Consider the following 27,763-nt stretch of genomic DNA (forward strand, 5'->3'; position numbering starts at 1 on the left):
GATTTGATAATTGTTTTAAGAAAGAGAGAGAAAGAAGTTTTAAGAAAGAGAAGTTTTTAAAGTAATTCACAATTAGAGCTTATTTTAATATTAACATAAAATTTTCTTTTAATCCAGATGAAGCCTGGGTAATATTCTATAGTCTCTGAGTTTAAGTATGTTTTCCTAAATAAAATTATTTACTTTATTTTGGAATCTGGTAAGAGTTACTTGACAGACATTACTTTTCAGGCCTTTTTTCTGTTAGAGTATCTTACTTTTGGTTTCTTGACTTTTTCTGACCTTTTGACCCCTCCCCCCGCAGTCTAACATGAATTTTTTCTACAATTTTCTAAAGTCTACAAATGTTCTGCTGTCTATCATAGGGGTCAATATGTTAGGTTAAACACTATGTCCTACTTTTGCCCTTTTTATTTTCTTTTTAAAACATTTTATCATGGAGAACTTTTAAAAAGCTACAGAGTAAACAGTAGTATAATGAACTTTTATGTGCCTGTCACCCAATTATAATAACTATATCAACAGTTTGCCATTCTTGGGGCGCCTGGGTGGCTCAGTCGGTTAAGCGTCTGCCTTCAGCTCAGGTCATGATCCCAGCGTTCTGGGATCGAGCCCCACATCGGGCTCCCTGCTCAGCAGGAAGCCTGCTTCTCCCTCTCCCACTCCCCCTGCTTGTGTTCCCTCTCTCTCTGTCACATAAATAAAATCTTGAAAAAAAAAAAACAACCAAAAAACATTTTGCCATTCTTCTTTCATCTGTATCCCCACCCACTATCCACTCATCTACTTGATAATTTACTTCTGTAGTTCTTTTTTATTTTTATTTTTTAAGATTTTATTTATTTGAGAGAGAGACCGAGATAGAGCACAAATGGGAAGGAAAGGGAGAAGCAGGCTCCCCATGGAGCAGGGAGCCTGATGCAGGGCTCAGGATCCCAGGATCCTGGGATCATGATCTGAGCTTAATCAACTAAGCCACCCAGGCGCCCCTCTGGTTCTTTCTTTTATAAAGGAAATTTGCATATATTAAAATGCACAAATCTTTGCTATATGGTTTAGACACATGGATACATTTATATAAACCACTCTTTTTAAAAAAGTATAGATTTTATTATTATTATAGGTATGGCAAGGCCAACAGATCAAGAGACAGCTACCACTGAAAAGGTTGTTATACTCAGATCCCAAGAGAAGGGTGCACACTACACAACCCAGGGCCATGTGGGGAAGTGCAGGTGTTGGTCAGGAGGGAAAGGAGTGGGAGGAAAATGTGATAGTACCTATCATGGTGCCAAATTGAAGTGTGAAGTAAACATTTGTGGATTACAATGAATCTAAAATTTGTTGTACTGAAATAGAAAGTAGCAGATATCACATAATACATTAAAATGTGATTAAATGTCTTGTTCAGTTGTTAACATGAGAAATTGTCCTTAGGGAGTATCATCCTCATGTTGTATGCAGATGGGAGTTTTCTCTTGGTAACCATTCCCACAGGTCCAAGGGAGAGAGATAGGGTGGGAGTGGGTGGATCTCCACTTCAGAATTTCTTTCCCACAGTGATTTGGCACAGCTCCAGCCTGTCCTTCAGCATAATACATGTCTTGTCTTTGTTAAAAGAGGCTTGTCATTTGCTTTCATGTTTTTAAAAATATTTCTGGTCATTTTGAAATAATTTTAATAACAAATGGTATATTGTAATTATAAAGAGAGTGCTCTAAGGCCAAGAGATAAATATTAGAAACTTAATATTCAATTTATATAGTCATATTATTTATTTCTTAGACACTGATCAACACATTAAAATGGTAATATTTTCCCATTCAAGAATGGCCATACTTTACTTGACCATAAACAGTTAAGATTTTTTAGTTATAATACAGAATATTATTTGGGTTTTTTGGTAAGGTAAACTTGTATACTTCAGAAATACGATTTATGTAATCTGTTTAGTTGTCAGGTAGTTTTATGCTTGAGGCTCATATTAAGGATTTCTTTTTATTAGAGGCCAGTTTTCCCTTACTACTGAGAGGGTGTGGAGAGGGGATACAAAACATGACTAATTGGTAGACTAGTTGGATAGATTTTTAGAATGTGAAGTTTTTTTTCCTCTACTGATATAAAACTTGGTATTAATACTTCACAGAGATTTAATTTTTTGTTTTCATATTAAAATCTCAAGGAAATTGAGAGACCCAGCAATCAGCTTGGGCATAGAAAAAACTTGAGAAAATGTTTCCCATCTTAGCATTTTCTGCAGAACTTGAGGAACAAATACTTTCTTGTGATACGCCGGGTTTTGTGTTTCTCTGTACTGTTTAGGGAAGCTTTTCTGCTGTAATGGCTGAATATAAGTTGCAAAGATTTAAGCCTTTCCTTATATTAATGTTCCACCTCATTAACTTCATTGTTAGGGCTTTTATACTTCAGTGATTTAAATAAAATGATCTGACTGTAGTTGTGTTGTCCTGCCTTTCCCTCTGTCTCCTTTTTGACGTCTAGATGATGATGTATTTAGTTTTGTATTTTCATTTAGACTCAGTTGTTAATTCTATGAAGCCCAAGATAATGATAAAGTGAAACTGTTGTATAACTAAATGTCTTACATTGCTGGAGCTCTGACAGATAAGGGGATGTATTTGTGAAGATGAAGTGGTCACTTCCTCAGCTAGTATTTTATCATATGTAGTGGTCTTCAAGTGGTCTTCAGAGATCAGGAACTTCATAGCTATGAGACTATTCTATTGTGAAGTTCAGATTGGTGATTAGATGGGAGCTTTCACCTACAGCCAATGATATTTATAGCCCTGGAACCCAAATAAGGGAGAGTTTTGCTTAGAAAAAGCAAGCTATGTTTGTCCTTAAAAATGTTATCTAAGCATCATTTTCAGAAAAAGTAGGAATTATGCAGTGATCTTTCAGGCAAAGTCACCTTTGCAAATATTTGCAACTCCTTGCAAATGGTAGACCTATTTAGGCAGTAAGGTTTTTTTTTTACATGATTCACTGCCAGGTGTGAAACTCCTTAGCCTATATAACCCAGGTGCACATTAGAGGTCTATTAAAAATGTAGGGAGAAAGAAGTTAATTGAACTTGAGTTCAGGGCAGTGAAGCTATCATGTCAGACATTTTGCATTTTAAAAAAAATATTTAAGGGGCGCCTGGGTGGCACAGCGGTTAAGCGTCTGCCTTCGGCTCAGGGCGTGATCCCGGCGTTGCGGGATCGCCCCACATCAGGCTCTTCTGCTATGAGCCTGCTTCTTCCTCTCCCACTCCCTCTGCTTGTGTTCCCTCTCTCACTGGCTGTCTCTATCTCTGTCAAATAAATAAATAAAATCTTTAAAAAAAAAAAATAAATAAAAAAATATTTAATTACTAATATGTTAATGAATAACTTTATGAAGATTAATCTGTTTGACCCATTTAAATTGAGCAATGAATTTCATTTTACGTAAGTGTAGATATTGACCTGCGATAGTGGTGTTCATTTCTAACCATTTCTTTTATTTTCCAGCTCACCAGCGACTGGAACCAGCGACTCTGTCAGGGATTGTGGCATTTATCCTCAGTCTTTTATGTGGAGCTCTGAATTTAATTCGAGGTTTTCATGCCATAGAAAGTCTTTTGCAGGTACTGTACTGTTTTTGCAATTTCAGGTGACTGCGCCTGTTGATTCTACTTGTAACTCGATTTGAATTGATTTGGGCATAGTACAGTTTACAGTGCATGCTCAGATTCTGTGTTCTTTATGCCTGCCCTAGTCTCCCCTTCCTGTAATATTTTTACAGGAAGGGGAGACTTCTAGTTGGCTTCTAGTTGGCTTCTTTGACTCAGCACGTATTTATTAATTTACTTGCAGGAGGCACTATAGGTACTCGGGAGACACCAAGGTATGTCTGACATGAGCACTGCTGTCTCGGAACCTAGAGTTGAATTGGGAGGGGGAAAAGCGGCACATGAATAATTGCCAAGTACGTAGAGTTCGGAAGAGGAGCAGTCAGTGTAAGTCAGGATAGGAGAAAGGGGCTTTGTGGAGGAGGGGTGAGCTGGACCTAAAAGGATCTGAGTGGATAGAGAGGAATGGAAGAAAAAAGGGCGCATTTATGGGCAGGTTTTTGTCCTACTTCTGTGTATTTCCACTTTATCTGTTCTTTTTCCTTTTTGTTGGTGGCTACCTGAAACCACTATTTTTTTCAGATATTGCCACTATTTTGTTCTCCAGTGGAGTTTTTTCCAGAGACTGTGGCTATCAGAATATACTAACTTTTTCTCTTTTTGTAAACTTTTTGAAACTTCCTTTCTTAAAGTTTAGCACATTTCAAACTGGACAGCTTTCCTTGCCTTTGTTTCTGTTCACTTCCTCTAAAAAAAATTTTTTTTTATACTTCTACATGTAAATTATTTCTCTGTTTTTGGTCATCATTAAGCTCAGAATACCATTCGTAAAACCCCACTTAACACACCTTATTTTCTTTTTTAAAATTGCTTGTTAATTTGGGGAACGCTCTGAGAGTACCATTCTGAGCACTGTCTGAATGTCGTCAGCTGTATGGAGGCGACAGCAGAGGACATCACAGGTTCCAGGCAGCTGAGCTGTCCCTTGAGTGGGTAGAGGATGCTTCTCATGACTTTTCAGTTCTTTTTTCAAACATCCTGAACCCTCAGGTAAAGCCCTCTTCCCTTTCAGGCACAGGACAGCTGGCTGCTGTCCTTTGGTGTTCCTGTCCCTGTCCCCTAGCCAGGTCAGCTTTATTCCAGCAGAAGTTCAGTTTTGAGCCAGTTAGACAGCCTGCCAAAAAGAAAAAAAGGCAATTTGAAGAAAGCTGACTGAAAAGTTAATAAATAAGATAGCCTCTTCCTTTTTTTTTTTTTTTTAAGATTTTATTTATTTATTCAATAGAGATAGAGACAGCCAGCGAGAGAGGAACACAAGCAGGGGGAGTGGGAGAGGAAGAAGCAGGCTCATAGAGGAAGAGCCTGATGTGGGGCTCGAGCCCATAACGCCGGGATCACGCCCTGAGCCGAAGGCAGAAGCTTAACCGCTGTGCCACCCAGGCGCCCCTTTTTTTGTTTTGTTTTTTTAAAGTTGATGTAGTGGCAGGTAGTATAGGTGGGTGAAGAGTTGGTTTTTGTTTGTGGAGGAAAGAGAGAAAGGGTTGGCTCCAGCTCAGCTCCTGATTAGCTCACATAAATAGCTCACTTTACTTTCGGTCCTCAGTTTCATTACTTATAAAATGAAGGAGACGGCTGGATTTGATGAGTATTTCTCAGAGTATGGGGCACATTTACCACTAAAGTCGCACAGTAGATGACTTTAGGTGGTAGAGGGATAAACATTTTTAGTTTTAGGAGTTACGTTTTTAGTGTATGGTAGTGTGTAGCATCTGTATTTGTTAAGATGAATGATAGAGATGTAAAATTTTTCTTTTAAAATTAATTTTAATAACTTTTAACTTTATGGAACTTATTAAGTAAATAGTGGTATAATTTAGAGTTGGCAAAAATGTGAAGATGGTTTTCTCTGGTTAAAAAAAATTCTTGGGTTTGAAATTACCAAATTGTTAAATAAGGGGAGGGAGCAGACCTGGGTAGAGAAAAGTTTTTGTGCTTCAGAGCCTTACCATACTGACCCAGAAGACAGTGTCTAAGTGAGGAACCGGGGGCTTAGACCCCCATTATTTTTAAGTTAAAAGTCAGACAAGGCTGTTGTATCTCACAAAACCTATTAAAGAAAATAGTTTCTTTCAGGCGCTCAGACATTTTATCCCTCATCTTCCTGGACTGATTCCTTCCTTCTCCGTCCCCTGATTCACAACTTCAAAACTAAGGAAAATAGTATAAACTACAGCTTTTCATGCTTTGAGCTGTTACGGCTGGCTGATGCCTGCCTTGATTGCTGAGTGTTTCATGTTTTCCCTCTGCGCAGTATTGTCTTTGCCTCATCGCAGTTGTTTAGGTTTCAGAAGAGCAATAATCTGATTAAACTGATTACCACTTACGTGTAACTGATGGCTCTGAGATTTGTCAGCCTGTTGATACATAAAAAAGACATTACAGACCAATGTAACTCATGAACATAGATGGAAAACTCCTCAACAAGATATTAGCAAATTGAACCCAATGATGTATAGAAAGAATTATATACCACAGACAAGTGGGATTTATTCCAGGTATGAAAGGCTGGTGCAACATTCAGCAGTTATTGTAATCCATCACATCAACAGGCTAATGAAGAAAAATCCTATGATCATGTCTGTGGATGCAGAAAAAGCATTTGACAAAATCCAGTACCTGTTCACGAACTCACCACAAACTAGGAATAAAGGGGCGCTTCCTCAGTTTGATAAAGAACATCTGCAGAAACCCTACAGTCCATACTTTTTGAGAAACAAGATGCTTCCTCCCTAAGATCAGGAACAAGACAAGGCTGTCCCCTCTAACCATTCCTATTCTACAGTGTACTGGGAAACCTAGTTAATGCAGTAAGACAAGAAAACAGAAGGCATACAGATTTGGAAAGAAGAAATATGACTGTCTTTATTCACAGATGTTCTGATTATCTATGTAGAAAATCCCCAAAAATTGACAAATTCTTGAAACTCATAAATGATTATACCACAGTCACAGGATACAAAATTAATATATAAAAATCAATTACTTTATATCAGCAAGGAAAAATTGAAATTTGAAATTAAAAATCAATATACTGTTTATATTGGCATATGCAAAAATGAGGCACTGAAGTATAAATCTAACAACACATATACAAGATTTATATGAGAAAAACTGTAAAACTCTGATAAGAGAAAGAAGATTTAAATAAATGGAGAGGCGTTCCATGTTCATGAGTGGGAAGAATCAATATTGTTAAGGTATTAGTTCTTCCCAACTTGATCTGTAGATCCAACACAACCCCAAACAAAATCCCAGAAAGTTATTTTGTAGATATTGACTAAATGATCCTATATGGAAAGGCAAAAAACTTGGAATAGCCAACACAATACTGAGGAAAAGGAAATCAAAGCACTGACACTACCCAACTTCAAGACTTACTATTTTTTTTTAAAGATTTTATTTATTTATTTGACAGAGAGCACGCGGACAAGCAGAGGGAGCGGCAGGCAGAGGGGTAGGGAGAAGCAGACTCCCTGCCGAGCATCAAGGAGCCCCACGCAGGGCTCCATCCCAGGACCCTGGGATCACCACTGGAGCTGAAGACAGATGCTTAACCAACTGAGCCTCCCAGGCGCCCCTTCAAGACTACTATTAAGCTATAAAAATTAAGATAGTGTGACATTGGCAAAAAAATAGACAGATGGATAAATAGAATGGAATAGAGAGCCCAGAAATACACCCATACAAGTATAGTCAACTGGTCTTTGACAAAGTAACAAAAGCAATTCAGTGGAGGAAGAATAATCTTTTCAACAAATGGTGCTGGAATAGCTAGACATCCACAAGCAAAAAATAATAATTTTAGACACAGATTTTATACCTTTAATAAAAAAAAAAACTTAAAATGGATTACAGACCTAAATGTAAGATGTAAAACTTACAAAAGGTAACAGGAGAAAACCAAGATAATCTTGGGTTTGGTGATGACTTTTTATTTTTTTATTTTATTTTATTTTTTTAAAGATTTTATTTATTTATTTGACAGAGATAGAGACAGCCAGTGAGAGAGGGAACACAAGCAGGGGGAGTGGGAGAGGAAGAAGCAGGCTCATAGCAGAGGAGCCTGATGTGGGGCTCGATCCCAGAATGCCGGGATCACGCCCTGAGCCGAAGGCAGACGCCTAACCGCTGTGCCACCCAGGCGCCCCCTAGTGATGACTTTTTAGATACAACCAAAAATATCCATGAAAGCTTAAAAACTTTTGTTCTGTGAAGGACATTAAGAGAATGAAAAGATAAGCTACAGACTAGGAGAAAATATTTACAGAACACATCTGACAAACAGTGTATGTCCAAAACATACAAAGAACTCTTAAAACTCAAGAAAGCAAATAATACAATTAAAAATTGGGGAAAAGAATAGAACAGACACCCCACCAAAGTAGATATAGAGGTGGCAAATAAACACGTGAAAAGATGTCCAACATCATACGTCATTAAGGAATTGCAAATTAAAACAACAATAAGATACCACTAAATTCCTAGAATGGCAAAATCCAAAACACTGACCAAACCAAATGTTAGGATATATAGCAATATGAACTCTTCATTCAATGCTGGTGGGAGCGCAAAATGGCACAGTCACTTTAGAAGACATTTGGCTGTCTCACAAAGCTAATCATAGCCTTACTGTATGACCCAGCAATCGTGCTCTGAGGTATATTAACCCAAATATTCACATAAAAACCTGCACATGAATATTTTGTATCTCCTTTACTTATAATTTAAAAAAAAACTAGAAGCAACTAAGATGTCCTTCAAAAGGTGAAAGAATAAACTGTGGCAATCTGTGCAATGGAGAATTAGTAATAAAAATAAATGAGCTCTCAAGCCATAAAAAGGCATGGCTAAACCTTAAATGCACATTGCTTAGTGAAAGAAGTCTGAGAAAACCACATAATTACATGATTCCAACTATAGGACATCCTAGGAAAGGTAAAACTATAGAGACAGTAAGTAAAAAGATCAGTGGTTGCCAAGGGTTTGGAGGGAAGTAGGAAGGGTTGAATAGTTGGGGCATGGAATTTTTTAGGGCAGTGAAACTCTTCAGTATGTTACTGTAATGGTGGTTATGTCATTACACATTTGTCAAAACCCAAAGAATGTACACACACGGTGAACCCTAATGTATACTGTGGTCTTTAGTTAATGTGTCACTGTTGGCTCATCAGTTGTAACAAATATACCACATTAATGAAGAGGTTAATAATGAGGAAGCTGTGAACAGGGAAAGAGCCGGGTATATGGGAACTCTTTGTAGTACACAGTCTGCTTAATTTTCTGTCAACCTGTTCTAAAGATAAAAATCTATTAATTTAAACACACACACATGCATACTATACACCAGCATTAAAACAAAGACCGGGAAGGGAGGAGCAGTCTCTGGGCTTTGATTTGTCCTTAGGTGTGGCTCCACTTGGCAGGTAAGATCAGCCTGTTTGTACCCAGCCATCTCCTAGGAAATGGTGGACTGGCTTTCTGTTCTCGTGGAGGGACTGAGCCTTCCCCTTCACACAGGTCAGGAGGGGATATCAGTGTCCCAGCCAGGGTGGAACCTGGGTCTGGGAATGTGATTCATGGTTTAGGTCAGATGTACAATTTTGTGTCCTCTGAGAATAGTGGCCATTTGGAGAAAGCCCATGGAGACCCCCTGACCCTGCACCCACGAGTCCTTCTCAGCTCAGCCCCAAATACCCCCACCAAGGATGGCCAGGGAAAATAATAATATCTTTTAATTTGCATAAAGAAACTCTGGAACAATAAGAGACTAAAAAAATGCAATAGGAACTTGATAGTTGGGAAGAGCAATGATACTCTTCAAGGTATATGCCTTGTATATTATTTTTACTCTTTGAACCATATGAATATACTATTCAGATTTTAAGTAATAAAAATGAGTATTTATTAGCACCTATTATTTAAGCACCTATTATTTAAGCATGATACTCTTCAAGGTATATGCCTTGTATATTATTTTTACTCTTTGAACCATATGAATATACTATTCAGATTTTAAGTAATAAAAATGAGTATTTATTAGCACCTATTATTTAAGCATGAAAAAAAAAAGACAACTTCAGTTAACCCAACCTAATAAGTAGATTTTCAAGTAACATTTCAGTAGAGTAAAGGTAAATATTTTTGTGGGGGTTAAAGGGAGCCTGAGCATTTTTCCTGGGTTTTTGTAACTTCTTACTGCCTCTGTCTTAGAGTCCATGGTTTCTCTAGAAGCTTCAAGGTTTTTTGATTGTTTTAAACAGTTCCTTAAAACTGTGGTGCTGGAGTGTGACAGAAGCATGGGGTAAATTACAAGTAGGGGAAAAGAGGGCTTTTTTATTAGTAGATCATTTATAATTTGGGGACTCAGTGGATGCTTGTGTCTTTGAGATGTGTCTTTCTAATGGTTGATATGGAATTCTTTTTCACAGCTGTCCTAGACTAAATTTATTCCAACAGTATGTCCTTCTCATTTGATCCAAGGAACTGTAAATTGGTCCATATGGGATTTTTAGATGTCTGGAAACTGTGGACACCAGGTTATGTGGTTCCTTTAGGATTGTTTTAAATCTTTGTTCTGTCATAGCCACCTGACATATTCCACATACACTCATCAATAATTGAGGTTTCTAAAACAGAGATGCTCAGAGAAAGGAATAAGGAAACAGAGTACAAAGTTGGGGGGAATATAGTTCACAGGTAGTTTGTCACTCATAGATAGTTTAAAACGACTTTCCAGCAAATTCTGGTCTTCTCACCTAAATGAGAATCACTGCTTTTGGAAATTCACTGGACTGAAAGTAGAGATTCCTATTATTCTAGTTATTGGGGATTTTATATCAGTATAGAGGGAAATGTTTTGGTAAGTGACTGGTGCTTGGAAATATTTTTCCACGTCTTGTTATAAGAATAATGAAGGAGCACTGTGTAACATTGGAAACATTTACCTTCTAAGCATTCTGTGTCCTAAAGGATGGAATGGACAGTAGACAAACAGAGAGAAAGGAATGCCAGATTGCAGAGAGCACTGTGATAAATTTAGAGTTTAAGCAGGGTAGGATTAGGGGTACAAACTAGATTAACTTCAACAAGTACATCCTTTCAGTCCAAGTTAACCTGAAAATATATACAGAATTGGGGACCTGAGGTCTCTTGCTTTTTATTTTCTCTCATTGGAGTCTATTTTATCATTGTTCGTGACTGGTATTGGATAAAGGGTCGTTTTTAATCTCACTAAAGCCATTGAATTTGAGACATACTCTCAGCCTTCTTTGTGGTTCATCATTGTATTTTGTGGTAGAAATAATCCCTAGAGTCATAATAGATAACTTTTGGTCAGTAAAAGATCTTTTTGAGATGGTGTGCTATGTGGACTCAAGTGCGAATTACAGGACATGGGACTTAAACTTATCTGTTTTGAAGTTAACTGTGGTGGAGTTAACTCAAATCGTGGTGGTCAGAGAGGAGGCAGGAAGGCAGTACACAGAGTAAGTGGCCTCAGCATTTCTTTAATACTTGATTGAAGAGCCAAAGATTTATTTGGGGATCATATTTTTAGATCTAGCTGAAAATATGTATTATATTTCCTGAGTGTGACCAGTACATTGATATTAAAGTTTATCTTTTTTAAAAAGGCCATGAATTTTAACTCCTCTTTCTGAATGCTAAAAATGATTGCCACATTTATCTTCTAGTATGTAAGTTGGTGCCGGAAGCACATTTAAATCTGAGAACCCACATGAGTCAACATTCCTGTATATCATTAACATTGTTTGAAGATTCAGCACGTTTGTTTCTTCTAAATTAATAACTGCCTCTTAGGGTAAAACAAGGAATTTATTAAAATATATAGCACTGAAGTGTTTCTTTGGATTGTAAGTTCAAATTGGGGAGGTGTAGGATGAGTGCAGTTTTATTTTAAGCTGGTAAAGATTTGGTGTTCACAGTAATGTGTATATTAGATTATTTTCACTCATTTCCTAACTTTGTTCTGCATTTAGAGATGTTAATAAGTTTATTGTGAATTGGCACCTCGTGAATATATGAGCTGTTATCACATTAGGTTTATATTGCCTGTGTTCCTTTAACAATCAACCTTGAGACAATGATATTAATTAAGCTGGTACCAACCTAGAAATAATTTGCATGTGGTACATTTGGAAAAAATTGAGGATTCTGATACATCAGTAGAAATGCTGGCCTGGGGGCGCCTGGGTGGCACAGCGGTTAAGCGTCTGCCTTCGGCTCAGGGCGTGATCCCGGCGTTCTGGGATCGAGCCCCACATCAGGCTCCTCTGCTATGAGCCTGCTTCTTCCTCTCCCACTCCCCCTGACTGTGTTCCCTCCCTCGCTGGCTGTCTCTATCTCTGTCAAATAAATAAAAAATCTTTAAAAAAAAAAAAAGAAAGAAATGCTGGCCTGGAATTCAGTCTGCTAGTAACTAACTTAGTGACGTAGGATGGGCTATTTTACCTTCTTGGATCTCATTTTCCTGTTCTGCAAGATGCAGATTTTAGATACAGAGGCTCAAGGACCACTCCAGTACTAGCATTCTAAGACTCTCTGATTTTGAAATTGTTTGTAATGGCTACTACAAAGCAGAGGTAATCAACTTGCTTTTATTCCTTGGGTTCTTTTTTTTACCATGAATTTGTTTCTACCTATAAAAGCTCAACAGAAGTTTTAAATTTATTTAGTGGCATAATAGCTATGCTAAGATGCAGTGCTTGCTTGCTGGCTTTCAAAAGAAATAAAAGTATTTTTCCTGATTCTATGCTCATCGTTAAAGAATCGAAGAAAAACGTATAAAGAAAATAAAAATCATCTCCAAATTTTCTTTGTGTTTATATATATATATATATATATATGCGCATACACACATACACATATATATACGTGTACATGTATACATGTCATATCCATTATACAAGTTTGTGCCCTTTTTTCCACTTAAGCTTAAAAAGTGAATATTTCCCATTATTACAAACATTTTAACGGTATCATTCAAAAACATTGTGTGGCCGTTATATAAAGCCTCTGCTTATCTCTTCATCCTCAACTTTAAAAAAAAATTCTTTCCCTCTGTTAGTTTTCAAAGCAATATGTTGGTATCCTAGTATTCCCCTAAAGATGAAAGTGACATTTTTAAAAATTTTTATTTGAACTCCTTACATCTGCCCCCTCCTTCCCTGCTCCACTCCACCCCTGCCTTCAACTCTCTGTTGTCTTTCCCCACAAACACGCACTCTGTCCCGACTCTGAACCTCTGTTCCACCTTCCCCCAACTAGTAGCTGTTCCCTCACTTGCTTTTCATCTTCCTCTCTGCTGGCTCTCTTAGCTCATAAACATGCCATAGCTGGCCGATCTTTAAAAACAAACAAACCTCTTGATGTATGTTTCCTCATTTTTTGAAAGAATAGCCTGTGTTTATTGTTCCCACTCCCTTACCTCTAGTCTCTTAGTCTCTTGTGATCTCTTTTCTACCCTCTTTTCTTTCAAATACTGACCATTAAACTCTCTAGTATCCTTCTGATTGCCAAATGCTGCAGCCACTCTTGAGGCCTTGTCTCATGTGGCCTCTCTGCCTCACTTCACATACTGTTCAGTTTTTCCTTTTAAAAGTAACTCTGTTTAATTTCAGAAATAATATTTATTTTAGAAAACTAGAAGCAGATAAATCATTATTAATAGTTTGTTACATTATTCTTGACATTCTCTTACCCTTCATTTTCATGAAACCATTCTCTCCTATTGTATTTTTTTTCTTTGTCTTCCTGTTCCTCAGTTTATTTGGTAAACTTCCTTCCTTCACCTATCCTTCAAATAGTGGCATTCTCCGATGTTCTGTCCTTGGCTTTATATTCTTCTTAACTTTGCACCTTCTCTTTGGGTCTTTTCATGATGGCCTTTTTAAAAGAAGTTAGTCTGGGTACATATCCACACATCCTCACACAGTAAAATGTGCACATGCCTACAGTTTCAAAGCCTATAATTCCAAAGCCTGTTGTCACAATAAGTCATTCTTTTCCCATTTCTCTTCCCTAGAGTCAACCACTGGGTTATCCTTCTAGAGAGATAACGTGCATATGCTAGTACATATGAATTTATATATTTCCTTTTTTAATTGTTTTCAAAGTATTTCTATATAAATGGCAGTATACTCCATGCTTATTTTCATCTTTTCCATCTAACAATATGTAGGAGATCATTTTATATTAGTATATGGAGCTCTATTACATTCATTTTAGTGGTTGCATAGTATTAAAATTTTTTTTTGTATTCTCCTTTCCTCCCACTGCATTTTGTTTTGGAAGAATTCAACCTTACAGAAAGATTTAAAAAACAACACAATTAGCACCTACCTGTATACCTACTTACCCTTCTTTTTCTTTCTTCCCTGAATCATGTGAAAGTAAATTTGTAGGTATCATGACAGTTTACTTCAAAATTATTCAGTATGTTTGCCTTAAGGACTAGGAATTCTCCTACATAATCACAATACCTTTATTACACCAAAGATTTTTAAGATCAATGCAGTATTATCTAATATAAAATTCATTTTCAAATTTCTACAATTGACTAAATATCCTTTATAGTTGTTTTTTTTCTCTCTCTCTCCATTCTAGGAGCCAATCAAGAATTAAGATTTACATTTGATTGTCCTAGGCCTTCGTTTACCAACTAATTAAATAGATGACTAAAGTAGGATCTGTAGATGCAACTCTTTCCTGAAGCTGACTTAAATCTATGAAATATAATTATTTTGATGTCACACTGGCCCCTCTAAAATGGCATGTCCAAAATGAACTCCGTTTTTTTCTGCTTTCAAACCTACTTTTTCTCCTGTATTCCCAACTTAGTAAATGGTATCATTCAAATATTGCCTTAACAAGAAGACTTGGAGGCATCCTAAGCTCTTCCCTCTTTGAGACTGTATATGCCCTTTGCCTAGAATTCTCTCTCTACCTTGTCTGCCTTTCCACTAGTTCATTCTTCAAGACCCAGATTAAGCTTTGCTTCCTTGAGCAGACGTTTTCTGACCCTTTTTTTTCTCCAGGCAGAATTAAGTATGTCTCCAGTAGTCTTCTTTTATGCCCTGTACACACACCTATCCCATCAGTTACCACTTTGAGTGGGAATTCTTGGTTAATGTATCTGCCTTTTTAATCAGAAAGTAAGCTCCTTGAGTTCATATGGATTTAGTTGTCTTCTAGGTCTAGTAATGTAATACCTGGCCCATAAGTGTTTAATAAATAGTTACTGAATGGAAAATATATTTATAGACAATCTTTGGCAAGTAGAAATAGATTTTTTTTTAAGCTCAACTCAAATTGGCATGCATTTGTTGAATTCCTACTTTGTGCAGTTTCATGTAAGTAGTAAGATTGATTTTCTGCCTTGAAGAAAGTTTAGGGTGGTGGGATTGGGGGGGTGGGCAAAGTGGGTGAAGGGGGTCAAGAGGTACAAATTTCCAGTTATAAAATAAGTTATGGGGATGTAATGTCACCATGGTGACTATAGTCAATAATATTGTGTTGTATATTGAAAGTAGCTAAGAGAGAACTTAAGTTCTCATCAAAAGAAGTTTTGTAACTTTGCATGGTGACTGATGATAACTAGGTTTATTGTAGGGATCATTTTGCAGTATGTACAAATAAAGAATTGTTATGGTGCGCACCTGAAACTGATATAATGTTATATGTCAGCTATAGCTCAATTAAAAAAAAAAGTTGGGGTCTACTTGAGAAGATAAGGCCAGTATACTACAGGTTTAAACAGTACTAGAAGGTAATCTAATTATTTGATAAATGATGTGGACAGTAACCTCAGGGAGAGAGAAGTTGGTGAATAATTTTGAGTACTTACTGTGTTCCAGTTACCATTCTGTGTGTTTGCAAATGTTATTTAATCTCTATAACTTTTATTTTTTTTAACAAAAATTGAATTTAAATAGTCTAAGACCATGCATATAGTAAGTAAAGATTTGAACCCAGATCTGACTGACTCCAGAAACATGCTCTTAAGTGTTCCAAAGGCAATTGAGAGAGTTATAAAGTGATATTGTAAATTAAAGGAAAAAATAATATCCAATTATAGGGTAAATTAGTGGCATCTCCCCACAATGGAAGGTTATATAATCACTACAAATCATGTGGTTGAGGAATATTCAGTATCTTGAGAAGGTGTGTATGATATAGTGTGCAGTACTAAAGAGCAGGATATAAATTATTCCATTTTTTAATGTGCATATACTTTGTATAGAAAAGATCGGAAGGAAATATATGGAATGGTTAGTGGTAATCATCCCAGGGTTATGGTATTATAGACCATATGAATTTCTTCTTTGTAACAGTCTGTTTTCCAAATTCTGTACAATGAACATAAGCTTTTATAATCAGAAAAAAATAACTTAAAAAATAAGGAATTAAGAAAAAACAAGCAGATCTTAAAGTCTTAGAATTATTACAGTTAGAAGGTTTCATGACCTTCCATGCCTCTGAGGTAGAACAGGCCTAAGCATCCCAGACAGGTTAATGGTTCCTATTTTAAGATCATCTCACTGAGATAAGCAACTCTCCCTCTGTCTTATGGTCAGTTCTTCTGCCCAATAGCAAGTGGAAGAGGAATTTTCTCTGTATATTATTTCATGAAGACATGGTCATGAGAGACACTCCCATGTCTTATGAAAATTTTCATTGTGTAAAGATATTTTTTCTAAAATAAGGGCCAAATGTAATGCTCCTGCCTGGGCTTTATGTTTTACTTCATTAAACACTGAAAGAAATTAAATATAGGCATTTAAGAGGAATCAAAAGAGAATAGAAAAAGTTGGGTTTTCTATTAGTTTTCCGTTAGTTTTCTTTGAAAAGAAGCGTTCTGCGTGTGATGTGTCTCTTTTCCTCTGGGTGGCAGTTTCTCACTGCGTGTGTGACTGTTCTCATTGGGGTTTAGCACACTCTAGTGGACAGTAACTTTTCAGTTTGTTGGTTTTTTTTAATCATGTCCCATTACCTTATTGGATGATTCAGTGACGTGCTTACATGATAGTAAGGTTTGTCAATATTTATTTGAGTCAAGTAGTGATCCTAGTGAGCGGGACTGACTTTATAGGCTACTGAGGTGTTGTACATTTTTTATATGTCTTTTTTTTGGTGGAGAAGAGAGGTCTTTTTACCTTATGTGGAAACTTTCCCATTGGCTTTCATCTTTTCTATCAGGTGTACGCTTGGGTTGAGTAAGAAAAGAGGCAGAGCTGAAATAAGAGCATTTACTTGGGGTCTCAGAATTACAACTTGGGGAGCACAGATTGGGTAGCAGCCCAGATTGTGTCCCTTTAGGGTACAAAAGTCAAGGGTTTAAAGAAGACAAAAAGGAATGTTTGTGTTGTTTACAAAGAATTTTGTTTGGTTTTGGCAGCAGAAAACTAATCTTGGCTGAATATAATTGGTTGCTAAGGCTGTCCCCAAGCAAATTCTCTTACGTAGCAAATTGCAGGTGTTTGGGCAGAGTCCTTGGAATATTTGTAGTTTGGCCCTGTTCAAAGTTCATGGTTTCTTCTGGTGAGGACGCGCATAAAGGCCCATCTCCTTAATGGCCTCTGGCACCATTTTAAAACCCCTTGACAGAAGTGATTTCAACTCATTTTGCCTTCCACACATGGGTAAGGTGAAAATGATGGGCCAGAAACATAGAGGAACACTGGTAGTCTTTCTATACCTCACACTCCTTCGAATTTTTTAGACTCTTGAGAATTTTTATATACCATTTTGATAAAAATTTGACTCTGCATAAACATTGCCATATCCTATCCTAATGGATTGTTTTTGGAAACGGGCTTCCACTAGAAAAACAGTAATTTTTAATTTTGTTTTTGCAGAGTGATGGTGAAGATTTTAATTACATTGTTGCGTTTTTCCTTGGAACAGCAGCCTGCCTTTACCAGGTAGGTTCTCTCCAATTTTTGAGAAACACTTTTATTGTTTCAGGTATTAATTCTAATAATTGTGCACTTTAAATAAAAATGATGTCTGAGTTCTTTGCCTATCTTTTGAGCCTCTGTTAGCTTTATGATCTACAACTCTGTTTTGAATGGACCTAGATCCCAGTGTACTTAATGTTAACACTCTTCTGTGCCAGGTTTCAGTGGCAGTATGTCATCTGCCTGTGGAGGTAAAGGCTACTTCTAGATTTTTTGGTGATTGATTATTGAGCCTCAGGGCTCTGCTCATACTGCAGCATGAGGATTTTGTACTTTTGGGAAAGTTTTTGAACAGGGAACAGCAAAAGCAAGATTTTAGGATATTTGATTTAGTAGTGAGGAATAGGATGGATTGCCAGAGCAGAGAAAATGGAAGGGTGGAAATTAGTTAGCAGGTGATTCCATTACTTAAGGCAGAAGGAAGTGAGAGCGTGAACTCTGATAATGGCGGTAGGGATCGGAGGTGAGAGAATGACACTGAGGAGGAAGACTACTGGGACTTGAAGACAGGATAGATAGGAGACTTACAGAGCCAGGAGGTTTTGCACCTGATGGTAGGGAGATGGGGACTGGCATTCCTGAGAAAAGAGGAAGCAGAGATTTGTAGGGAAGGGAGGGGTAACCATGCCACTTACTCAGACTGAGGAAATGTCTTTGCTGAAATGTGGTACAGCAAGCAAGACCTTTTGACTTAACTTCACAGGTGACACATTTCTCTGGCTTGCATAGAAAGAATGTTAGAAAGATTCAGGACTGCAAACATAAGGCTACCTAAAACTCAGTAGAAGTCTCTAGTAAAATACTTGGAATATATGCATTTGACTTTATGTAAAGATAGAGATTTTAGTTTCAAGTGGCCCTGTTTTTTAAAAGCACCTAATTTTTCTTAGTCATTTGTATTTAGAAATTTTCTATCCAGTTTGACAGATTTAATTATAATGAATGATATTTCATGCAGGTAATATGAAAACTTGTATTTGTTAATGTCACAAGTGCTTTAATTTTATGAAGTGTTATGTAGATTTTTTTTAAACTTTAGTCTCTATAGTTCTGTCACATAGTTAGTCTCATTTTTGAAAATGAGAAATCTGAGGCAGTTTGAGTACTATCCAGAAATCACATAGCCAGTAAGCAGTAGAGTCAGGACTTAACTCTGGGTCTTCTGATTTTAAATATTGTGTTCATTCCACTATATTATGCTGTCTGTAAGCAAAATCCCTAAATCCCTATAATGGTATAAAATTATAATTTTATGACTTTTATATGCATTATTTCATATGATTCTAAAACAATGCAAGGTAAATGTTAACTTTAAAATAATTTCATTAGTAATTCTTGTAAAATGTACTTTTGGCTGTTTTGCCTAAATAATTTTATTTATTTACATTTTTAAAAATTACTTTTTATCAAAGAGCCTTAATGAAATAATTTTAAATACTACTAATAGTAGCAAAATGTACTGAGCTCTTACTGTGTGCTAAGTCCTTTATATTCCTTGTATCCATTAAATCCTCACACAAAGCCCCATGCTAATTTCATTATCATTGCTGTTTTTCACTGAGGCCTAGCCAGTTCTTACAGTGACTTGACCCCCAGTCTGCATGATCCAGAGCAGTGCTGTTGCTTATAGAGAGGCCCACCTCTATTACATTACCCAGAACAGCTGAAAATAGTTCTCAGAGGAGCACTGTCACTCAGGTGTTCTTTTACTTGAGGGAAGTGAAATGGATTCATGCTTTAAAAAAGAAAGCAAAAAGCCAATTTTCTTATTGATAGGCATGAAGCTGCATGCTTTCCAAGTTATGCTGAGCAGGGTGGAAATAACGCTGTTTTTTTCCACAGTAAAACATACATGATTGTATTTTACCCTATAACATGCTCCATCTCCAGTTGTCAGGATATTTTTTAAACCCCTTTAGATCAGACCTCAAAGACTATGACTACATGGTTCGTTGCCTTTTTCTCTAGGCTGTGGGTACTTACGGACACACAGAGCTCAGCCAGAGAGGAGTAATCTTGCTATGGAACATTTGAAAGAGGAAATCAAAGGATCTAGAAACTAGAGACTGTTATTTTTTCCCCCTCAGGGCTTTATTTTGAAAACTCTCAGACTTCCAGAAAAGTTGAAAGGCTAGTACACTTAGAGCCACCAACATTTTGCAACACTTTCTGTATCTCACTCACTTTTTGTATGTGCATGCGTATAGTGTGTATATTAGTTTATAAAGTAAGTTGCAGACAAATATGGGAGTATGAAGTTGTTTTTCCTATTAAACTTGTTATTTTGAGATAATTGTAATTGTTGTAAGAGAGATACATAACCTTTACCTGGGCTTCCCCCAGTAGTACCATCTTGCACTCCTATAATACATTATCTCACCCAGGATATTGATGTCAACGTGGGCAAGATATAGAACGTTCTTATCACCACAAGCACCTGTTTGGTTGCCCTTTTATAGCCACATCCACTTCCTTCCTGCCCCTTCGTCTCTTGGCAACCACTAATGTGTTCTCCATTTCTATAATTTCCTCATTTTAAGTAATGTTATATAAAGGGAACCATATAGTATGAACCTTCTGTGATTGGCATTATTTTGCTCTGTATAATTCTCTGAAGATTTATCCAGGTTGTTGTATATATCAATGGTTTGTTCCGTTTTGTTGCTGAATGGTATTGCTGGGCGTGGATGTACCACAGTTTGTTTAATCATTGACGCATTGAAGGACGTCTGGGTTGTTTCCAATTTTGGGCTGTTATAAATCTGCTATAAACAGGTTTCTGTGTGAACATAAGTCCTCATTTCTCGGAGGTAAATGCTCAGGAGTGCAATTGCTAGGTCTTGTAAGTAGTTGCATGCTTAGTTTTATTGAGACAGACACAGTTCTCCAGAGTGGCATTCCATTTTACATTTACAGTTTTACATTTTACATCACTCACACCAACATTGTGTGAGTGATCCAGTTTCTCCACATCCTCTTCAGCATTTGTTATCGCTGTTTTTTATTTTAGCCATTCTGATAGATGTGTAGTGATCCCTCATATTGGTTTTAATTTGCATTTCCCTAATGGCTAATGATGTTGAACATTGTTTCATGTACTAATTTGTTATCTATGTGTTCTGTTGGGTGAAGTGTCTTTTCATGTCTTTTGCCTATTTTCTAGTTGGATCATTTGGTTTTTATTGTCAAATTTGAGAGTTCTAGCCATCAGACCTGTGTCAGAAATGTAATTTGCAGGTATCTTATCCCAGTCTGTAGCTTGTGTTTTCAACCTTTTAACGAGGTGTTTTGCAGAGCAAAAGTTTTTAATTTTGGTAAAGTTCATTTTATCAGTTTTCTTTTGTGGAAAATGTTTGTGGTATCATGTCTAAGAACTTTTTTTTTCCTAATTGAAGTATAGTTGACACATAGTGTTAACTAGTTTCAGGTGTACGACATAGTGATAACACAAGTTTATACCTTACGCTGTGCTTACCACAGTGTAGCTACCATCTGTCACCATACGCTATTATAATTCCATTTATTCAAGTCTAAGAACTCTTTGCCCACTCCTGGACCCTGAAGATTTTCTCCTTTGTTTTCTTCTAAAAGTTTTAGTTATATGTTTTACATATAAGATTGTATGAAATGTGAGACTTAGATGATGAGATTGAGGGGTTTGTTTTTGCTTGCTTTGGGTGTATTTGGCACTTCTTTTTCTAGGCTCTTGAGATGGGAGCTTTGATAATTGATTTTCTCTTTTGTTATGTATACTTTTAGCATTATACATTTCTCTCTTTGAGCACTTTATTATCTGTGTTCTGTAAATTTTGGTATATTGCATTTTTTTCATTTTATTTTTTATTAAAAATTTTAAGTTTTTTATTAAATTCCAGTTAACGTAGTATAATATTAGTTTCAGGTGTAGAATTTAGTGATTCATCACTTAAATACAACATGCAGTGCTCATCACAAGTGCCCTCCTTAATACCCATCACCTATTTCACCCATCCTTCTGCCCACCTCCCTTCCAGCAACCCTCAGTTTGTTCTCTGTGGTTGAGTCTGTTTCCTGGTTTGCCTCTCTTACCCCCTCCCCATTTCTTCTGTTTTGTTTCTTAAATTCTACATATGAGTGAGATCATATAGTGTTTGCCTTTCTCTGGCTTATTTCGCTTAGCATAATACTTTCTGGCTCCATCCATGTCATTGCAAATGGTAAGATTTTCTTTTTTTATGGCTGAGTAATTGTGTGTGTGTGTGTGTGTATGTGTGTGTGTATGTATGTGTGTGTGTGTGTATATATATATATATATGATGGAGTATTACATACACATATAATGGAATATATATGTATGAATATAATAGAATATATATAATGGAATATATAATGGAATAATATATATATATATATATATATATATATATATATATATAAAATTGAATACATACACACACACCCCATTTCATCTTTATCCATTCATCAGTCAGTGGATATTTGGGCTCTTTCCATTGGCTGATATGTTGCATTTTTATTTTCATTTAACTCAGTGTATTTAAAGATTTTTTTCCTTGTGGCTTCCTCTTTGATCTATGGATTATGGATTATTTGGAATTGGATTTCAGTTCTTTAAATTTGTTGAGATTTATTCTGTGGCTCAGAATATGGTCTGTCTTGGTATATATTCCATGAGCACTTAAACGGAATGTGTATTCTACTGTAGCTGAGTAAGTGCTCTGTAAATGTCAGTTAGATCGCGATGGTTGGCGGTGTTCAGTTTTTCTGTATCCTTGTTGATTTTCTGTGTAGTTCTATCAGTTGAGACAGGAGTATTGACATTTTCAACTATAATTCTGGATTGGTATATTTCTCATTTCAGTTCTTTCAGTTTTTGCTTTGCATATTCTGTAGCTCTGTTGTTTGGCTCATACACGATTAGGATTATTGCCTTCTTGGTGGACTGATCGATCCATTCATCACCATATAATCTATCACTATATAATATTTTATATAATATCCCTCTCTAGCCCTTTCTTTTTTTGGAAATATTTTTATATTTATCTGATATTAATATAGCCATTTCTGCTTTCTTCTGATTAATGTTTGCATAATGTGTTCTCCATCTTTTTACTTTCACCTTGCCTATATCATTTGAAGTGAGTTTCTGGTAGATAGATCAAAAGCTCTTTTTAATCCACTCTGCCAGTCTCTGTTTTTTAATTGTATTTAGGCCATTACATTTAATGTAACATTGATATATCAGGGCTTAAGTTTGCCATCTTAGTTTTTGTTTTCTAGTTTTCATTGTTATGTTTTCTTTTTCCTATCTTTCTGTGGGTTACTTGAACATTTTGTAGAACTCCATTTTTATTTATCTGTAGTGTTTTCGAGTTTATTTCTTTGCATAGGTTTTTTGTTTTTGTTTTTGTTTTGAGCGAGAGAGAGAGAAAGAGAGAGTATATGTACGTGCGTGCAAGATTGGGGGAAGGGGCAGAGGGAGAGAGGAAGAGAATCCCAAGCAGGCTCCACGCTCAGCATGGTGCCCAATGCAAGCTCAATTTCATGACCCTGAGATCATGACCTGAGCCAAAATCAAGAGTGGGACACTTAACCAACTGAGACACCCAACTACCTCTCTTTGTATAGTTTTAGATGGTTACTCTAGGTATTGTATTATACATACTTATCAGTTTTTTGGTGTCATTTTACTACTTCAAGTGAAACATAGAATTTGTATCTCCTTTTATGTCCCTTTGCCCTCGTCTGTTTATAATAGAATTGTCTTAAATATTTTCTCTACATATACTTAGAACCACATCAGACAGTGTTTTGAATTTTTATTTCAGTCATCATTCAGAAATCTCAAGAGGAGAAGCAGAGCCTATTATATTACTTTGCTGACTGTTCTTTTCCTTTCGCAGTGGTCCAGGGTTTCTTCTTTTATTGTTTCCTATCTGCTTAGAGATCTTTCTTTAGCCATTCTTTTGGGTGCATCTGTAGGTGTCAAATTCTGTTAGTCTTTCACCTGAGAATGTCTTTATTTCTCCTCCCATAAGACAACTTACTAACTACAAAGGGAAAAATAGTAACTTCACAGTGGAAAAGCTTGTCAGCCACCACGCTGAGATCAAAGTTAACATCACCAATTATAAGACCTATCACCTCTGTGTTATTCTTGCCCAGACTACATGCCCTCACTTCAGTCTTGAGACAATATCAGGCAAACCAAAATTAAGGGACATTCTACAATATAACTGATTGATACTCTTTAGACTGTCAAGGTCATGAAAAACAGACGTGAGGAGCTATAACAGATTTGAAGAGATACGACAGCTAAGTGCAATGGGGAATCCTGGATTGGATTCTGGACGAGAAAAAGGGCCTTAGTGAGACAACTGGCAAAATTCCAATGAAGTCTGTAGATTAGTCTACAGTATTTTATCCGTGTTAATTTTGTGGTTTGATGATTATACTGTGGTTGTGCAAGAGTAACAGGGGAAGCAGGGTGAAGAATATATAAGAACTCTACGATTTTTACAACTCTTCTCTAGGTCTAAAATTATTTCAAAAGGAAAAATTATTTTTCCAACTTTTTTTTACACAATTCAAATCAAGTGCCTGCAGTTGATTTTGCTTGGATAGCAGTCTTCTTTTTAAGTAAGCAAATCCTAATTTGTTTAAGAAATAAAAAGATTTAGGGGCGCCTGGGTGGCACAGCAGTTGGGCGTCTGCCTTCGGCTCAGGGCGTGATCCCGGCGCTATGGGATCAAGCCCCACATCAGGCTCCTCTGCTATGAGCCTGCTTCTTCCTCTCCCATTCCCCCTGCTTGTGTTCCCTCTCTCACTGGCTGTCTCTATCTCTGTTGAATAAATAAATAAAATCTTAAAAAAAAAAATAAAGAGGAGGATTTAAAAAAAAAAAGAAATAAAAAGATTTAACAGAACATTTCCACATTCTTTCTGCATTGTTGCAAACACCTTAAAGTCCTTCCTGTACTGAAGCCTGAGATAGAATTTCACACAGAGACCTCTGCTCCTTCCTTAAGACTTTGTGATCACATATAATTCCTATATTTAACAGATTGTGAATTTTTGATATCTTCTAGAAAACAGTTCATTCATTCAACAAATTTTTAATCGAGCATTTACTATTTGCCAGGCACTGTTCTGGGCTCTGGATAAATGAACCAGTCAAAAATCTCTCCTCTTATGAAGCTTAGATCCTATTGGAAGAATATATATAACAAACAAAACAAGCATATTTTTAAAGTGTGTTTATAGTTGTAGAGAAAAACAGGAGAAGGTGAATGCCAGGATTTGGGGCTTGTGGGGGGTAATTTCTTTATTATATTTTCTAAAATAGCATTTACTACATTCTCTGTCCCCTTGTTCCATCTTTTATTTTAAGACATAACTATTTAGTATTTTATATACATACAATATCTTTTTTATATATATATATAATCTTTTCCCCTCCATTAGAATTTAAGTTCCTGTGAGCAAGGGCTTTGTTTGGTTTCTTGAAATTAAAGAACAATGCCTAACTTGTAGCTGGCCCTCAAGAAACATCCATTGAATGAATTCTACCTCAGATATTCACTCAGATACTCTGTTCCTTGCTTATTAGTTCCTTGCACTTAATGGGGGATCAGTAAATACTTGTGGATTTCATTTATATGCAGATTCAGGTTATATAAGAATCCATTTTGCTATGGTTTGTTTGAGGTTTTTTGTACTTTTCTGCAGTGAGGATGAGAGATGGAATCCCCTCAGACCCTGAGAATACTTCATAGTTGCCTGTCACCTTGAGGAATGTGTTCAGCCTGTTTGCAAGGGAGTCATCCAGTTGTAACTCCATTTTAATTATGATACAAAATGTATCTTTTGTATCTTTTGACAAATGACAAACATAAAAGGAAAAGTCTGTTTTCCTTTCGAACCGTAGAGCTTTCATAGCTGAATGTCTTAAAGAGGTTACATTATCTTATCCGTAGATGAAAAATCCCCTTATTCCACTCTTCTGTTTTACTCTGTGGTTAAAATTTTATAGTAGAAGCATCTATTTCTTTTCTTGTAACCCTAATCATCTTTCATTTTATATTTTGAACAGTGTTATTTACTTGTCTACTACACCGGCTGGCGGAATGTCAAATCTTTTTTGACTTTTGGTTTAATCTGTCTGTGCAACATGTATCTCTATGAACTGCGAAACCTGTGGCAGCTTTTCTTTCACGTGACTGTGGGCGCGTTTGTTACACTGCAGATCTGGCTGAGGCAAGCCCAGGGCAAGGCTCCTGATTATGATGTCTGACCCCATCCTTCAGACATACTGCCCTGGCTTCTGGGGAACTGCCACTGTGATGAAGAAACTGTTCACCACAATCGAGAAGCTCTGCTTTCTTTGTCTCCAACTCTCCTTTTTGTTTTAAGTCAGCATGGCATGCCTGGGAGCATGCAGTACCTGCTAGGCAAACTCCTCATGTTAGCCAGAGGAGGAGGAGACTTCTCTCTCCAGGGCCACGACAGTGGAAGAACAGTCAGAAGCTGTTGGAAGACTTGGCCAGCTGTCCTGGATCCTTCTGAAGAGTTCAATCAGAAAATGTGTGTGGTCCATGCTCTGAGGACCAAGCGGGAACTCTACAGCTTGGGTTTGCCTTTGTGAGGCATGAGTATAGCCAAAATAAAAAGATGCCGTGGAGTTGATGTTTAAAACGACTTGCTTAGTATCAGATTATTTGCACATTTATGGTACCATGAGTTTATGAAGTCCAGGATGGTGTGGAATTGGTTCTTTTTCCTTTTATATTTTTGCTTGAATCTTAACTCTGGAAATCACTTGATACAGGAGAAGGCTTTTATAAGCTTATCTCTAGAACATCACAAGTATTGAAAACAGTAACATATGTTTCCTTTCTAGGCCATGTTTGTAGTTTCTTTTGAAATCACTTTTTAAACGTGATTTGTTAGATTATAGCCATTGTTCCCCAAACTTTAATCACTTGAGTATTACATATACAATTATTTCTTAGTATTTATCTTTTAAATCTTAAAATAGTTTAAAGACAAACTAATCTCTACTCCAAGAGGAAAATCAGCATCAATTTACCATGAATAACTACAAAATAAAATGCTATTAAATTGTAACTAGATACTAATGCCTCCCACGGCTCTGAGTCCAAGAAGCCTGCCGTTTGCTGCAGTGAGAGAGGTGTTACCCAGCACCAAAGTGGGGCTCTCTCTCTGAAATTATCAGAAGGATAAAATTGTAAAGGGAATGACATTCTCACTGTGATTCTGCATTATTTACTTCTATGTTGTATTCCACCTAAAATCCTCTTATGTGCCACCAGTGGTGTGGGTCCTGCTCTCTGGAAACACGCAACTGTACTAAGAGAATCAGAAGGTAACTTCTCCCAGCAACTTTTACTATTTTGTGGCTTTGAGGAGTTCAGCGTCTACTATCTTGGAGAACTTGTTTGCTTTTTGATAACATTATAAAGGTTGTTCAGGCAGTTATAAATTAATAGTATAGGAAGCACAGTTTGATTCCATTAGCAAAATCTGCAACTCTCCTGGTTTTGGAAGGTACCTTCATTAACGATTGTCTTTCGTTTTTGAAGAAAAGATTCCAAGCAAAGTTTATATAAGGTACTAAAATTTGATATCCAGGAAACAGTGGACCCATTACATATCATTCTTGTTACTGGGTGTATTTATTAAGCAGAATAGTACAGAGGGGTAAAGTCATTGAACTGCCATGTTTGTCTGAACCCATATATGTAGGTATGTCTGCAACCTTAAGATCTTGCTTAACTAGGACTTTTTGCTGTACTCCCCTTTTAGGAGAATGAGGCAAAAAGAAGACAATAAGCTTGTAATATCAGGGATTTATTTAAAACAGGAAATTCCATTTCAGTTTTCTGCCTTTAACAAAACTGCACAGAAATTATGTGTATTCTGAGAGCTACCCCCAGATAATACTACATGATCCTAAATCAGCAAAATAAAGTTGATTTATGTCTGACATTTTGTACTTACTGAGCCAGGAAAGTAAAGTGGTTCAGTTCAGAAAGATTTTTCTGAACCAATGGTTAGAACAAGAAGAGTTCTCTTGTAAATAGCCAGTTAACCA

The 27,763-nt window shown here is 36.6% G+C and overlaps 1 protein-coding gene across 1 annotated transcript in view; it reads left to right on the top strand.

The window, feature by feature from the left end:
- The window catches only part of SEC22A (SEC22 homolog A, vesicle trafficking protein), a 39,531-nt gene extending 13,188 nt beyond the window's left edge, over positions 1–26,343 (top strand). Inside the window, exons 3-5 of the mRNA XM_034659551.1 lie at positions 3,516–3,631; positions 17,551–17,616; positions 25,742–26,343. Of these exons, the coding sequence (XP_034515442.1) occupies positions 3,516–3,631; positions 17,551–17,616; positions 25,742–25,942 (383 nt within the window). The 3' untranslated portion in view covers positions 25,943–26,343. The remainder of the gene's footprint in view (positions 1–3,515; positions 3,632–17,550; positions 17,617–25,741) is intronic.
- The last annotated feature ends 1,420 nt before the right edge of the window (positions 26,344–27,763 follow it).

Source organism: Ailuropoda melanoleuca, chromosome 1 (assembly GCF_002007445.2).
Source record: "Ailuropoda melanoleuca isolate Jingjing chromosome 1, ASM200744v2, whole genome shotgun sequence".
In the NCBI taxonomy this organism is placed as follows: Eukaryota; Metazoa; Chordata; class Mammalia; order Carnivora; family Ursidae; genus Ailuropoda; species Ailuropoda melanoleuca.